Here is a 15,316-nt window from a genome sequence, read left to right as displayed (position 1 = left end):
CAAAGTCAACGAACGCTTCATTTTTTAAGATTCTATCTTGATATTAAGGTTATTAAGGTTGGCGCGTCTTCTCCTTCTCCTTGGAATGTGATCGATTTTAATGACAAAGGAGGAGTGGTCTCATGCTATTATGCACAATAGATGAGAGACACTACTGAGGTTATTTATACAAGACTTTGTCTGAACGCACAGAAACTATCTTTATCCAAACCAATTGATCCATAAAATGAAATAATTTCTGAAAAAAAGGCATCGATAAAACTATTACGAAAAATAAAATTACTGACTCGACGTGGCCATGTTACGTGACATGAGTCCGCCTAAAGAGCGTGCATTTGATCACGTGCATTGCACGTGACAATTTTCCCTTCCTCTACTGTTATTTTATTTTAGGGTTTGCTATATTGCTTGAGGCCGACCAGTTCTGACATCGCCGACGTGAGAGAGATGCCGACGATGGCTTCGAAGCAGCGGTCGGCGGCAGCGACGTGGCTGCGGTGGTTCATCCTCTTCATCGGCGCCGTCGTCCTCGTGCAGGTTCTTATATATGTACATCCATCCATTCGATGCGCCTTCATCCGTCGCCTTCCCTCTCTATGTTTTCAGATTTTTCTTGAATCAATTCTTGGATTTTTCGCCTGGATGATCGGATTAACGGAAAAGAAACCATCTATTCGTTGATTTCTACGGAAAGCCCCTCGTTCGTCTCACAACCTTGTTATTGCCTGTTTTCGATGGAACGAGATCAAGTGTCCATGAGCTGTTCTTTTCGATTTTCTACTGCTTTCTCTTATTGATCTGTTTGATAGTTTGTTGTTTGCTTGCGTATCCACAAAGAAAGGAACCTCATGGTTTCCTCTTTTTCTTCTCTTAAGGCTCGTTTGCTTGCCTTGCATAGTATTTATTTGGGATTTTTCCCACTTAATTGGCCTTGTGTTACACTTTTTCCGACTTACGCGCTATTTGGGAGCATATGCGTAGAGTAGATAATTTTGAGTTGGATACCCTTAGTGTAGATTGTAATGAGCGCTTGTGGGAGGTCCTCCGTTGAGTTCTCATTCGCTATTCAATTATTTGTTTCAGGCTAAAGCATCTAAAGATAGCCTAAAGGAAGTAACACACAAGGTCTACTTCGATATCGAGATTGGTGGAAAACCCGCTGGTATGCATTTGACAGTTCATGCCCTATGAATCCCCGCAGTGTATTACTATTCACCATGATTATAGACAAAATTGAACCACTGTTGTTTCTGAGCTGATAATATTTGATTAAATAAAGCTTTCTTTTGTTATCTGGATGAATATAATTACTTTTCCAAGGGCTATGTTGGTCCACCTTGCACCTATGTTTATGGCACGGCCATGTGTTCTTATTTGCATATTGCATGTGGTACTTTGTAGTAGCTTCAGACTGCTTCAAACTAAGTAAACGAAAGCTTTAGCTTTTTCCTGCTTCTTTCTGTTTATTCAGATTTCTTTTCTGGAAACCTGAAGGCAGCCCCTGGACATAGACATCATATATTTGTAGCTTGGCAAAAAAGATTAAGAATATTTGCGGAGCATTTATTACTAGTCAATAAAATTGCAGGTTGATCTGTCTTCATTGGGTATAAGATGACCTATTATCAGGAAGATGCACCAGTCTAATGCATTTCTTAATGCATAATGTTGCCAAAGCATGATATACGTGAAAAACTAACCTTTAGCAATTGTCTTTTTTTTTTTCCAGAAATGTGCTTGCTGGATTTGTTCTGAATGACAAGTTATTCGGCTAGGATAATTAGAATTTAGGAAATTTAGCCTTTAGCATAAGGAGAAGGTTTATTTCCACATAGAATGCTTATGCAATTTCTCTGAAATGGAGCTTTTGTATGTGGGCAGGAACTGTTTTGATGTTATCTTGAATGTTCTAGGTTATACTTACAAGTCTCACTTAGGTGTTGGAGGGTCATGGACTTATAAGAACTAGCAAGTCTTTTATCCCCATAGTGCCTTTTAGGATCCATCTTGGAAGGACAAAATCATACAGGCCATAACACAAAGTGCATAATATCTTGTGAACCTGTGTGCTGGTCACTGTGTTCAGATTGATGGCAAACATGTGCTTTATCAGTGGTCGAGATGCCGAGTTCAGAAACCTCATGCTTCAATTGGAAAACGTGTACATTTCAATTGGAAAACACATGCTTCAAACTTGTTTTCTTTTGTTGTTATCTTGCTGCGAGATTTGACTATGAATTGTAAAGTATTACTACTGATAGTAATTTTTATGTGATATTTAATTCCGCCAGGTCGCATTGTTATGGGTCTTTTCGGGAAAACTGTGCCTAAGACAGCTGGTATGCATCTGTTAAATGTTAATTTTATTGGATTATTGTTTTGTTATGTTCATTTATCTTTCTTGTACTCTTTTTACCTTCTATCTACTATTATGTCTGTGATCTTGATATGAAATTATGTCACCTAACTTGTTTATTTCTGTATTTTTTTGGTTCTGCTGTTTCTACAGAAAACTTTCGAGCTCTATGCACAGGTATGCTTGCACTTTGTTTGTCATGCTTAAGCTTTTCTCAATTGTTTTTATTGCTTACTTGTGGACTATTTTTTTAAACAAGGCAGTTTAAGTTAAGTTGTCTGAATATCCTTGTTTTTTAATATTCTCTGATAATTTTTTGTTGAAAACAAAGAAACTTCTCTTCGTATTTGCCACCAAATATGAATGATAGGCTGTATTGTCATGGACTTAGCTAGTTTTGCCTAAGTCGTGCGACATACTTGCGTGTCCGTCTGCAAAGGTCAGCCTCCTCGAAACCTCCTATGGTCCCTTAGGACCTACAAAAGAGAAAACAGGTTAGAGAAAGTGTCTCCCTCGGGATCCATAAGCAAACATTTCAGAAAACATTTTATAGCCAATGCAAATTACAAACAGACTTTACAAGCTTTGAACGGTTGCACAACAAAGGGTCAAAATGGTCCACTACAAATCGAATATCTCTCATAAGTGTTCACATGACACAACCTTTATTTACAAGCTTAAGACGACCACCAAACCCAACTAAAATGGTGCTATTAAGCCTTAAACCGTCCCTTTACTTGCTGTGCAAAGTATGAACAAACAAAAGACACAAATATACATAAGCATTACATCAAACATCCTATTTAGAATTTTGTCTGTGACATTCTCCCCCACTTATTCCTTTGATGTCCTCGTCGAAGCCTTTGTCAAAACTGCAACTCCTCGCCTTTGTTGAGTCTTCAATTTTCTACTCTAACTGCAATGCGCCTCTTGGCTCTCAATTGCTCTCCGTTGCTGTTGTTGAGTAGTCGAACTTTTGATCCGCCATGCTGCTTTAACTCGCCAATGACTTTGTCTTTAGTGTGGGGTTGGCTGAGTTGTGTTGATTCCTATTAGTTTCTACGGATCCTTCAAATGAAGGAAAAGGTTATCCTTACTATGCGCTAGTCTTTCAAATGTCTCATGCTGCTTGAACTAGGTGGATGCTTTTTGGAGCTTTAACGAGCATCACCTCACAAACTTTTGAAGTTTGGAGTCCTTCCTCTACAAAATTTGTCCATCGACTCTTCTTTTACTTAGTTGTCACTTCCAAGTAGATTCGCATCACTTCTGCTTTTGATTGACATTCTATTGCGAAATGAAACGAAGAATCTACTCTCAGTAGCACTAATCACTATCGGTGAGGATTTGACAACTATTGTCTTCTATTATCTTCGAAGGGTCTTTGAACTTATGCAGAGCTCCTTTGCTGGATAGAAAAGAGAATTGGGGTACTCGGTTTCGCTCATTCTCTTAAGGGTTGAGAAAGCGAAGGTTATTTAACTTTGGTTACCTCCTCGAAGGTTGTACTCCATTTATCGAGCTTGTTACTAGCATCCGCCTACTTTTTGCTCATATTTCTGAAGTACTTGAAGTGTTTGCACTCCTTGTATTGAGTTAGTTACTGTGATTCACATTTTTAATGCCATTGATCATTTGGAATGTAGGAAGTTTTCACCCCAACTTGGAGTAAGTTTTTAATAGTTTTGGTCGCCCCTGGGATTGTACCGTCTTCTGTATCAACCCTGCTGCTTACTCTATTGAGTAGCAAAGGTACAACACCGTGTACTGCCTATTTCGTTCCTTGGTCGTGCACTTTTGCACGATCTAAAATCCTTCACTTTCGATTATCTTGATAAGAAGCTCGTTGACATCGATCTTATGAAGTTCCTTAGCCTCTGCCCTTCAATCTTGTCTCGGTACTTGGAGTTTGTCTCTGCATGCTCCACCTTCTTGGCCCCTTTCACGACCAAGCGCTCTCCTTCCATGAGAGCAAGGGATCGATGACTTCACGGAAGTCCCGCCTCTGCGGTACCATGGCATTGCCATGCCCATGGCCTTACTATCCGTCATCTCACATCTGCATCAATTTTCTTCACGATCGGTAGATCTACCTTTATGGCACTCCTTCGAGTCTACAACCATTCTAAGTAATGCTTGGTTTTGGGTACCTAAGTTCCTCTGTACTCGTCGTCGCTTCCTCGTCCTTTTCGATCCCCTACTTCAAGACCTCTGTGTTCTCCAAGCAGTTCCCCTTGGTCGATGGAAAGACATACTACAACTCCCATGTATGGCCTCTGCCATCATGTTGCAGGGTTTGTACCGATTCTATTATCCTTAGCTTCCTTGGTAGCAACGTTCGCTTACTTAGCCTTGTCCTCTGACTTACCGAGCTCCCTTAAGCAAATGTGAGCTCTGGAGCAGTCCAACTCTCCAGCTACTTTGATCATACCTTTGCATGATCAAGTCCCTCTCATGGGACTCACTGGTATTTGCATTCGAACTTTTCTCTCGGTGGTACACGACCCCCATATGCTGATGACTAAGGCTTTCATCCGATGCAAAATTCGATGCACGCACGGAAGACCCACCTCTGCGGTATCATGACTTTCACTCGAATCCATAGCCCTTCTTGTCGTCGTGTTGTTCACCGAAGTGGAGCTCCTAGTAGCTCCCGATCATACCTCTGTATGATATAGTCCCTCACGAGACTAGATTCGTGTGTATCGCATTGCCACGAACTGTTCCACAACGATCCGTTGCACCATGTCACCTCTTGGTGACATTTCCATTGCATTATGATCCTTATGGGATGAACTCGGATTGTGATCCCTCCATGTGTGGCCTCTGCCAATACATCTCAAGGCCTCTTCCAACTTCGATTTTATTCGCTCATTTGGCAATCAACCTTCGTCCACCCGCTCTCCACAACGATCCGTTGCACCATGTCACCTCTTGGTGACATTTCCATTGCATTATGATCCTTATGGGATGAACTCGGATTGTGATCCCTCCATGTGTGGCCTTTGCCAATACATCGCAAGGCCTCTTCCACCTTCGATTTTATTCGCTCATTTGGCAATCAACCTTCGTCCACTCGCTCTTGGGTCACACTCAGATGAAACACGGCTCTGGGACAGTCTGTCGCCTAGTAGCTCCTAAAGTCCATCGACTTCGCTGAAATTGGTGTACCATTGTTTGGATCCTGGGCCTCTGCCCCTATTAGCACAATCTCCGTCGTGCACCGCTTCCTTTATGGCAAGTTGAATGGTAGCACTGTGGCATATTCTTCAAGAGTACCCGTCTCCACGTCCTTTTGCCTCGTGCCAAGGCTTTTTGAACCCAACTTTGCCTCCGCAAGTTGAGTCGTCTTAGTTCCTTCATCAAATGCGTCTCCGAGATAAGGTGTATGTGCTCAGAAGTTCCCTTTGTCTTTGGCACCATGCAAGATGAGTCTGCTCCATTAGAATGAAGGACCCATGGAATGACATGATCCCGCTCTTACCTTTGCAAGAGTTTATGTCCTTGACCTCTGTCCAAGGAAAGCTCTGTGCCTCTGCTCCATGTTCCATTTTCTATGCTGGCTCTCTTTATGCGGCTTAGGTACGTCGTCAAGTTACACCCAAGTTGCTTCGCTCCTCGTTTTGCATTGAGTTGATGGTGGCCTCGCGTCGACCATTCCATGGGTCAGCCATCCATTGAGTCTGATCTCCATATCAACTCCAAGTGTACCTTCATTTGTGTTGCTTTGGGTCGCTCCCCCACTTGATCTCGCAATGCATCACCAATGCATTCTCTCAAGCGAGATCATGCGACAACTCATCGTCGCTCGCTTGGTCCACTGAGCTTCGTAGAGTTGTTGTTTTTGATGTACTCCTCCTCAACATGTGCGGTTCGTTGTACATGATTCTCCCTCTAGAGAGCCGGGACTTATCCCTCCTGAATATCTATCCTGTTGGAGCAACATCTCACTTCGTTTCCTTGCCTCTAAAAGTTTCGGAGATCACTATCCCCTTGGACTACTCCAACTTATTGAACAAACTATGCATTGTTCTGTCTCCTGTAAACGCACTTGCTAGATTGCGACTCCATGTCAATACAACCTCTGCTACACCACTCAAGGCCTAGCAACATGCTGAACTCGCTGCACACTTCAGCCATCTATGGACGTATCCTTCTCATACCGAAGAGAAAGTTTCAATGCTCCATGACGTCGAGTTTCGGTCGTCTTGGGATGACCACAAACATTCCATCATCCGCATACAAGCCCTTGCATGAGTACCGAATTATTTGAGTTAACAATTTCCTTCACCTCTGTGAGCTTTGCATAACTTTTTCGGTCGCTGAGCAATCCATTCCACCTTGCATGGTCTTATCCTTTACCAAGCGCTTCGCTTGCCTTGAGCACCATCAAGTATGGTTGTCAACGTCGAGCCGTAGCTCGAACTCAGCCATCCCAACTTTGTGCGCTACGTATTCTTCCAAGCTTGTTTGTTCTCGTGATGCCTCTTGCGCGAAGGATTGATCATTCCTCTGAATGTCAATCTCAAATGCCTGCTCCTTTGAGCGAATCATTTTCTCTACATCTCTATGCTCGTTTTCTCCCAAACGGTCGCGCGTGCTGGCTGCTCTCAATGCAGCCTCGCTAGGTCCCCTATGTTTGCATGCCAAGTGTTTTTATGAGTGCTTGTCCCGCTCTGATATCATCTGTCACGGACTTAGTTGGTTTTGCTTAAGTCGTGCAACACCCTTGCGTGTCCGTCCGCAAAGGTCAGCCTCCCTGAAACCTTCCACGGTCCCTTAGGACCTACAAAAGAGAAAACGGGTTAGAAAAAGTGTCTCACTTGGGATCCATAAACAAATATTTCAGAAAACACTTCATAGCCAATACAAATTACAAAAAGACTTTACAAGTTCTGAACGGTTGCACAACAAAGGGTCAAAATGGTTTTCACTACAGACCGAATATCTCTCACAAGTGTTCACATGACACAACCTTTATTTACAAACTTAAGACGGTCGCCAAACCTAACTAAAATGAGGTTGTTAAGCCTTTGACTGTCCCTTTACATGCTGTGCAAAGTATGAACAAACCAAAAGACACGGACATACATAAGCATTGCATAAAACATCCTGTTTAGAATTTTGTCCGTGACAGCATGACTAACCTACAACCAGCTGTTTTTAGGAACCTCACTGGTGGAAAGATTCAAGTAAACCATGCAAGCACAACCATTCCTTGAAAGAGACACGAGAAGAAACAGGGACCATTGTTAGGAGTGTTCTTTTCCATCCAAACTCTGGCACTCCTAAAATGCACCAAATGGACTAATGAATGTACATAAAAGCTCATGATCTTGAAAGAGAATTGCATTTCTATACGGAAAGGGGAAATATAAGAACAACTTTTGTTATTCACGGGAAGGGATGTCCTGCATCCCTTATCATGTTACAAAACAAAAATGCAGGTTTTTTGAATCAAGAAGCTCCACATTTAATCTTGCTCGACAGGTCCTGGTACTAGATAAACATTATCCTAGCAAGTGCCTATAGAAGTACAATAAATAGTTTAATCTGTACTTTAATTGAACTATAAATATTGTGATGTGAAAGATAAGTTACTGCCAAAGATTTCTTATATCATCTCATGTCTGTTATATGCACTACTATAGGTGAGAAAGGTATAGGCAAAAGCGGGAAAACTCTTCACTACAAGGGGAGTGCATTTCACAGAATCATACCCAGCTTTATGATTCAAGGAGGTGACTTTACACTTGGAGATGGGAGGGGTGGAGAATCAATCTATGGATCAAAATTTGCTGATGAGAACTTCAAGCTCAAGCACACAGGACCAGGTAAGATGGCAACTATAAATTCCTTTTTCTTGGGTCCATTTGCCAAAAACTTGACCCTGTTATGTTCGTCTATGTGTGTAGGACTTCTGTCGATGGCAAATGCTGGCCCTGATACCAATGGATCTCAGTTTTTCCTCACCACTGTAACAACTAGCTGGTATTTGTCACACACCCTAGTTCTCATCCTCTTCTAAGATGTTAGTAATTGCTGAATTTTTTGCTTCATTTTTCTCCGTAGGTTGGACGGTAAGCATGTTGTCTTTGGGAAAGTCCTATCCGGCATGGATGTGGTGTACAAGATCGAAGCAGAAGGGAGGCAGAACGGTTCACCTAAAAGCAAAGTTGTAATCGCCGACAGCGGTGAACTGCCTCTGTGACACAACTTAGCTCTTCCGCTAATATCCCTATCTACTTGGCGTGCAGCTTCTGATTGATAAGTCTGTTATTGTTCTCGACATTCTGCTTGGACATTACTAGAATTGATTATTACAATGTGCTAAGTTGTGGTTTTCTACAATTTTCATTTTGACTGATCTACTGAATCATATCTCGCCGTCAAATCAATGTGAATCTTTTGATTTTCATTTAGGTCTATGTTGGAATTCTTGGGTGCTAGCAATTATATACATTGGGGTTGTCTGATTTGGTCAAATTTGTAGTCCTTTAATTAAAAGTCGATACCTATATAAGGTTAAATAAACACATGATAGGTGAGATTTTTGCAAAAACAACCACAATAGTCTGATAAATTACCGAGGAGAAGGTTAAACTTTTTTACATTTAGGTCCCTTATGCGAAGTGCGCGGGAAGTCAAAGAGGAGGAAACTTCCAGGAAGATGCGATGATAACCATACGAATAGGATTACGACTCCATGTAGAAGAAGAGGAGGAAGCAGGTAAACGCGAGACCGCCCACCATTTGTCGTTGTCATTGTCGTTGCATTATTCATCGACTACAAAACGAAGTCAAGCGGACTGATGGGTTTGGAAGATTTGCCCTGTTCTTTTTCTTCTTCTTCGCCTAATCAGACGATTCCTTTCGGGATTCCTTTCGCTGCCGATAACATCACTTCCATTAGATTCCTGTTTGATCGGATGCACCTCTCAGTTCCGGCGCCATGAAGAAGTCCGAGTTCTTTAACATCATCAAGGTCCTCTCTCTCTCTCTCTCTCTCTCTCTCTCTCTCTCTCCCCCTCCCCCCCCCCCCCCCTCTTTGTTCGTTGTATCAGTTCTCGACCAAAGCAGATGTGGGTGTTTGTTTCTGGTTTTGATGAAATAGGAAGGGATTTAGGGTTGTGGTTGTTACATCTAGGAGGCGTTTTGGTCGTGGAAGCCGATGGATCAGAGCTCTTTTCAATCAACATGTAACTCAGGCAAATAGGAAGTTGCTTTAATCCGTAATTGGACGCAGTAACCACGAGAATCGTAGTCATTTAATAACAGTTGGATGGTTAATAGGAAACCACTACAATCCTTTGTATTACTTGATACAAAATGTTCCTTATTGTTAAGAATTATAGTAATTTGTTCTACAAAAGTGTTGCTTGTGAATCTAAGCATTATTGCTATCATTTGGTGTCATAAAGCTCATTTGGTGTCATAAAGCTGGTGTTGAAGTTCATATTTCCCGATAGTTTTCTTCTTTATATGTTCTAGGAGCAGAAATTTCCATGCTAAATCTCTTGACTATATTCTTTTTTTTTGCATGCGTGTTATCCAATTGATTGAAAATCTGGGTAGTCAAGGAGAAGTTGTGTATCTTGATTAGTTTCTGGGTTTTAGGTTTACTTGTCTCTTCATTACTTGGATGTCACTGATTTTTCAGTTTCTATCTACTTATACACGTAGGATTTATTATGTTGTCCAACGTCATGGATGATTGCATTTGAAGCACAAATTAATGTATAAAAACTGGAAGTTTAGCATAAAGGCTCAGATTAACTAATAATTCTAAACTCCTGTGAGTACAAACTTGCAAGGTAACAGCCTATGAATTTCTTTACCAGATAATTAAAGTGCAACAGTGGTTTCCCCCTATATAAATGTATATATATATATACATGTATACATATATATATATATATATATGTATACATATGTATACATATATATATATGTAGACATATGTATACATATATATATATGTAGACATATGTATACATATATATATGTATACAAATATGTATAAATATATATATATATATATATATATATATGTATATATATATGTATATGTATATGTATATATATATGTATATATATATGTATATGTATATGTATACATATATGTATACATATATATATACATACATATGTATACATATATATATGTATACATATGAATACATATATATACATACATATATATGTATATATATTTGTATACATATGTATACATATATATATACATATATATATTTGTATATATATGTATACATATATATGTATCCATATATATGTGTATACATATAATATACATACATATAAATGTATAAACATACATATATATGTATACATATGTATACATATATAAACATACATATATATGTATACATATGTATACATATATAAACATACATATATATGTATATTTATACATATATATGGATACATATATATGTATAAATATATATGTTTATATATACATATATATGTATGTATATACATGTATACATATGTATACATATATATGTATACATATGTATATATATATTTATCCATATATATATATGTATACATATACATATATATGTATACGTATATATATGTATATGTATACATATATATGTATGTATATATATATGTATATATATATATATATGTATATATACATATATATATGTATACATGTATACGTATGTATATATATATATGTATATACATACATACATATATGTATATATATACATATGTTTACATGTATACACACGTATACATGTGTATACATTTATACAGATGTATACATGTGTACACATGTATACATATTTTTACATATATATACATGTATACATATGTATATACATACATGCATATATGTATATTTATACATATGTACACATGTATACACATGTATACATATATATATATATATATATATATATATACATGTATGTATGTATATACATGTATATATATACATATGTATACATGTATACATATGTATTGTATACATATATATATATATATATATATATATATATATATATATATATACATGTATATATGTATGTATATACATGTATATATGTATGTATATACATGTATATATGTATGTATATACATGTATATATATACATATGTATACATGTATACATATGTATACATTTATAAATATGTATACATATATATATATTTTTATATATTTATACATATATATGTGTACATATGTATACATATATATGTATGTATACATGTATTTATACACATGTATACATATGTATATATTTGTATTTATATGTATACATATATATATATATGTATACATGTATACATATGTATATATTTGTATTTATATGTATACATATATATATATATATATGTATACATATATATTTATATATATACTATATATGTATACATGTATACATATATATATGTATACATATATATTTATATATATACATATATATATGTGTATACATATACCTTTATATATGTATGTATACATATACATATACATATATTTAGTATCATAAAAATCACTATATATTATATGCATTAGTTGATGGTCATCATCCAAAAATAATGATGTATAATTGTTTCTTTAAAATAATATATTTAATAAATTATTGGTTTTTGCATTTTACCTCTCTAAATTCACATTAAATAAATAAATAAATAATATAAATCATTCATATATATTTAAAATAAATATTTTGATATCCCTTCAATGTTCATAAATATTTAAAATATATAATAATGATACATAATAAAGGGATAAATATGTTATTTTCGAAGGTTAAATAAGAATATGAAGAACACTCATTAGAATATAAATATGTTCACGAAGTAAACCACATAATTATGTTCATAGAAAATTTTGGATGGTTGATGATGTCTAATTTGAATGGTTGATGATGTCTAATTTTAAAATTATGCAGTAATAATGTGCATGCTCTTACCCAGGAGGTAAAAGTCAAACATGTAAGGATATGAGAGAGAGGGTGGATATGGAGGAGGGAGGACTAGTACACCTAGCTCTTCGTCACTAGTTGTTTGAGATACAAATTATCCATTTGCAATATGCTTTAGTTGGTGCACAGCAAGTAAACAATATTATATTAGGTTCCTAGTGACCAGTCTGAAATGTTTGTCATGCTTGATGATCATGTCCTGCTTATAGTTAATCATGGTAAGAAAGCTAAAGTTATCATGAAAGAAAGGAAGGTATACATGTGCTGAAGGAAGAAGAGAACATGTTGCACAATTTTAGGCTAGTCTTTGAAAGTACACTTCGTTTCTAATGTGTTTGTGGAGCTTGAATTTCCATTTGTATATGGTTGCAAATTTATTAGGAATTTTTTGTTATTTGTTTTTAAACATACTAGAGGTCATTACAAAACTTTATTTCCGAGAACCTGGCCACTGTTAATTCACAAAATTGTCATTATTTTTATTAAGAACATACTAGGTGAGTCATTACAAAACTTTGTTTGTGAGAACCTGGCAATTGTCCACTTACAAAATTATCAAATTTTTAAGAACACACGAAATAAGTCACTAGAAAACTCTTTTTTTGAGAATATGGTAGGTGTGAAGCTAAAAAATTGTAGTCATCTATCCTTATGAGTCTAAGTAGATAAAAGTTCTATGAGCACTTTGTCACTAATGATTTTTGTTGTTGTTGTATGTACCTATAAGCAGCAAACAGACTTGCATGCCACCAAATTCCAAGATATCAGTGATAGTGTACGAGACTCATGCCAATAGGGTTTGGGGAGGGTCAATGTACACATGCTTCCCTCTAAATATAAAGAGATTATTTTCGTGGCATGAACTTTAGTCTCCCAAGTCGCAAAAGAGCGACTTTACTATTGTCTCAAGGTCCAGGCCCTTCCAACATACGAGTGACAACTCATATAAAATCGAGTTTTGATAGTCTCATGCTTTAGCCTGTGGCTAGGTACCTAAGTTCCAATTCTGGTGTGCTGGAACAACATGACTTCAAAGATTTCACTTTTAATACATTGTAATATTGGTAAAGAACTAAGGCTCCTATATTCATCATTTGCTTATGTCTAGGACAAACATGTTAATTGAAGTGCACTCTATCCTTGTGCAGACTTGAATACCCACGTGGTTCTTTAGTTATCCTTGCCATTTTTCAGACTCTATTCATATGCCTTAAGCTGTTCAAAAGAAATCATTGTATCAATTTTGCCATTTTTAGCTGAATTTTTTTCTTTTTCTGTTTTGCGTGGTGATTCCATTGTTTCCTTTGTAAATCATGGAAAATCTCCGGGACTACTTTTTTTTGTTTCAAGTTCTTAATACTCTAATTCCTCGTGTAAGATGTACCGATGCTTTCTTGCCCATATTTTTATTGTCTTATTTGCTGAAGAGTGCGGCATGTCTCAAGTCATCTGCTGATACTGGGAAAGGACAGAGTAAGCTGTCGAGTACTAAAGTATCACATGGATTCCATTTGGTGAAAGGGAAATCAGGTCACGACATGGAAGACTACCATGTGGCTCAATATAGCTATGAGAACAATCATGAGCTAGGTCTATTTGCTATTTTTGATGGCCATATGGGAGATAGTGTACCGAGTTACTTGAAAGCCAACCTTTTCAACAATATACTCGAAGAGGTATTTGTACTTCCTTTTTCACCATCCATGTTCTTCTAGTTTGTAGTTTTTATCCATTAGTAGGAACATTGTCTTGGTACATTTTACAATCTGAAAAAAAAAGATATGGTGCAAGATGATCATTAATGTAGGAGTTGCAGAATGACACATTCCCCTTAGTACATTTAAAGCTAACCAAGTTCTATTTTATTTGAAGAGTATATATTTCTGTCAATTATTTTGTATGGAGTTGAGAATTTGACTTCCCATATCATATCTTATTCTTCAATATGATATGAGACATTTCTTCATTGTTACTGCAGCCTTTGTTCTGGAAAGATCCTCAATCAGCAATAATGAATGCTTACTGCTCCACAAATAAATCTATTCTTGAAAATTCAAAACAGCTGGGGCCTGGGGGTTCAACTGCAGTGACAGCAATTGTAATTGATGGCAAAGACTTGTGGATAGCAAACATAGGTGACTCCAGAGCTGTCCTGTGTGAAAGAGGTGCTGCTAATCAACTGACTGTTGATCATGAGCCCCATGTTGAGCGAAGTAGGATTGAAAAGCAAGGGGGTTTTGTGACGACTTTTCCGGGTAAAATTTTCTTCTATATATGCTTTGAACTTTATTCGGCAGTATCGACTAACTCTAGCACTATTGGGTGGTCTGGAAACTTCTTGCTGTGATCAGGTGATGTTCCTCGAGTCAATGGCCAACTTGCAGTTGCAAGGGCTTTTGGTGATCAAAGCCTCCAGGCACATTTAAGTTCAGAACCCGATGTAAGACGCGTGCCAATAGACTTCACAATGGAGTTTGTTATACTTGCAAGTGATGGACTGTGGAAGGTTAGTGGTCTCAATCCTTCGACTGCTCCTGCATTAAGTTAAATGTGCTATAATCTTCTTTTTCAAGCTCTTTATTATTATTATTATATATATATATATATATATATATATATCAGCTGCTGATTGCATAGCTCAACCTTGTAATATAGAAGAAAGTCACTTCAAAGCGAAGCATGGTATCATTGGATAGAAGAATCCAAACACACAAGTCTTTTTTGCGAAAGGTTTTTCTCTTCCAAGGTTTATGTCCAATAATAAACACCTTATTAGATTTCAAATGGCATCAGGAAGGAACCCATTAACTGTTTTTGCATTGGGAATGTTTCTAGTTCTATCATAATGAACTCATTAAGCAACTCTGGGTATTGGTGGGTAAATTTCACTTCTTTCTACAGGTACTGAAGAACCAGGAAGCTGTTGACCTTATAAAATCCATAAAGGATCCCCGGGCTGCAGCAAAACGTTTGACGACAGAGGCCTTGGCGA

General features: G+C 37.2%; 2 protein-coding genes across 3 annotated transcripts in view; both read left to right on the top strand.

Moving 5' to 3' along the window:
- Positions 1–379: 379 nt before the first annotated feature.
- LOC135643123 (peptidyl-prolyl cis-trans isomerase CYP20-1-like) lies at positions 380–8,778 on the top strand. 2 transcript variants are annotated; one of them, XM_065159735.1, is made up of 7 exons: positions 380–537; positions 1,084–1,162; positions 2,292–2,339; positions 2,510–2,533; positions 8,008–8,190; positions 8,272–8,347; positions 8,429–8,778. In XM_065159735.1, exons 1-7 carry the CDS (start codon positions 448–450, stop codon positions 8,565–8,567), a joined length of 639 nt encoding a protein of 212 aa, XP_065015807.1. In that variant the 5' UTR covers positions 380–447; the 3' UTR covers positions 8,568–8,778. The 2 variants fall into 2 exon arrangements, with proteins under 2 accessions (XP_065015807.1, XP_065015806.1); XM_065159734.1 differs by having other exon boundaries at positions 399–549.
- A 139-nt stretch (positions 8,779–8,917) lies between these two features.
- LOC135643122 (probable protein phosphatase 2C 44) overlaps positions 8,918–15,316 on the top strand; it is a 6,746-nt gene continuing 347 nt past the window's right edge. The window contains exons 1-5 of the mRNA XM_065159733.1: positions 8,918–9,341; positions 13,752–14,000; positions 14,303–14,579; positions 14,676–14,830; positions 15,226–15,316. The exon at positions 15,226–15,316 is cut by the window's right edge and continues 347 nt beyond it. Coding sequence (XP_065015805.1) covers positions 9,309–9,341; positions 13,752–14,000; positions 14,303–14,579; positions 14,676–14,830; positions 15,226–15,316 — 805 coding nt within the window. The 5' untranslated portion in view covers positions 8,918–9,308. The remainder of the gene's footprint in view (positions 9,342–13,751; positions 14,001–14,302; positions 14,580–14,675; positions 14,831–15,225) is intronic.

This window comes from Musa acuminata, chromosome BXJ3-7 (genome assembly GCF_036884655.1).
Source record: "Musa acuminata AAA Group cultivar baxijiao chromosome BXJ3-7, Cavendish_Baxijiao_AAA, whole genome shotgun sequence".
NCBI lineage: Eukaryota > Viridiplantae > Streptophyta > Magnoliopsida > Zingiberales > Musaceae > Musa > Musa acuminata.
The sequence above is the reverse complement of the archived record's forward strand: the minus strand, read 5'-3'. Positions and strand labels throughout refer to the sequence as shown.

Coding starts and splice junctions, on each gene's coding strand:
- LOC135643123 (XM_065159734.1), top strand. CDS start 448: ATGCCGACGATGGCTTCGAAGCAGCGGTCGGCGGCAGCGACGTGGCTG. Junction 1,163..2,291: donor GATTGGTGGAAAACCCGCTG/GTATGCATTTGA, acceptor TAATTCCGCCAG/GTCGCATTGTTATGGGTCTT. Junction 8,348..8,428: donor ACCACTGTAACAACTAGCTG/GTATTTGTCACA, acceptor TTTTCTCCGTAG/GTTGGACGGTAAGCATGTTG.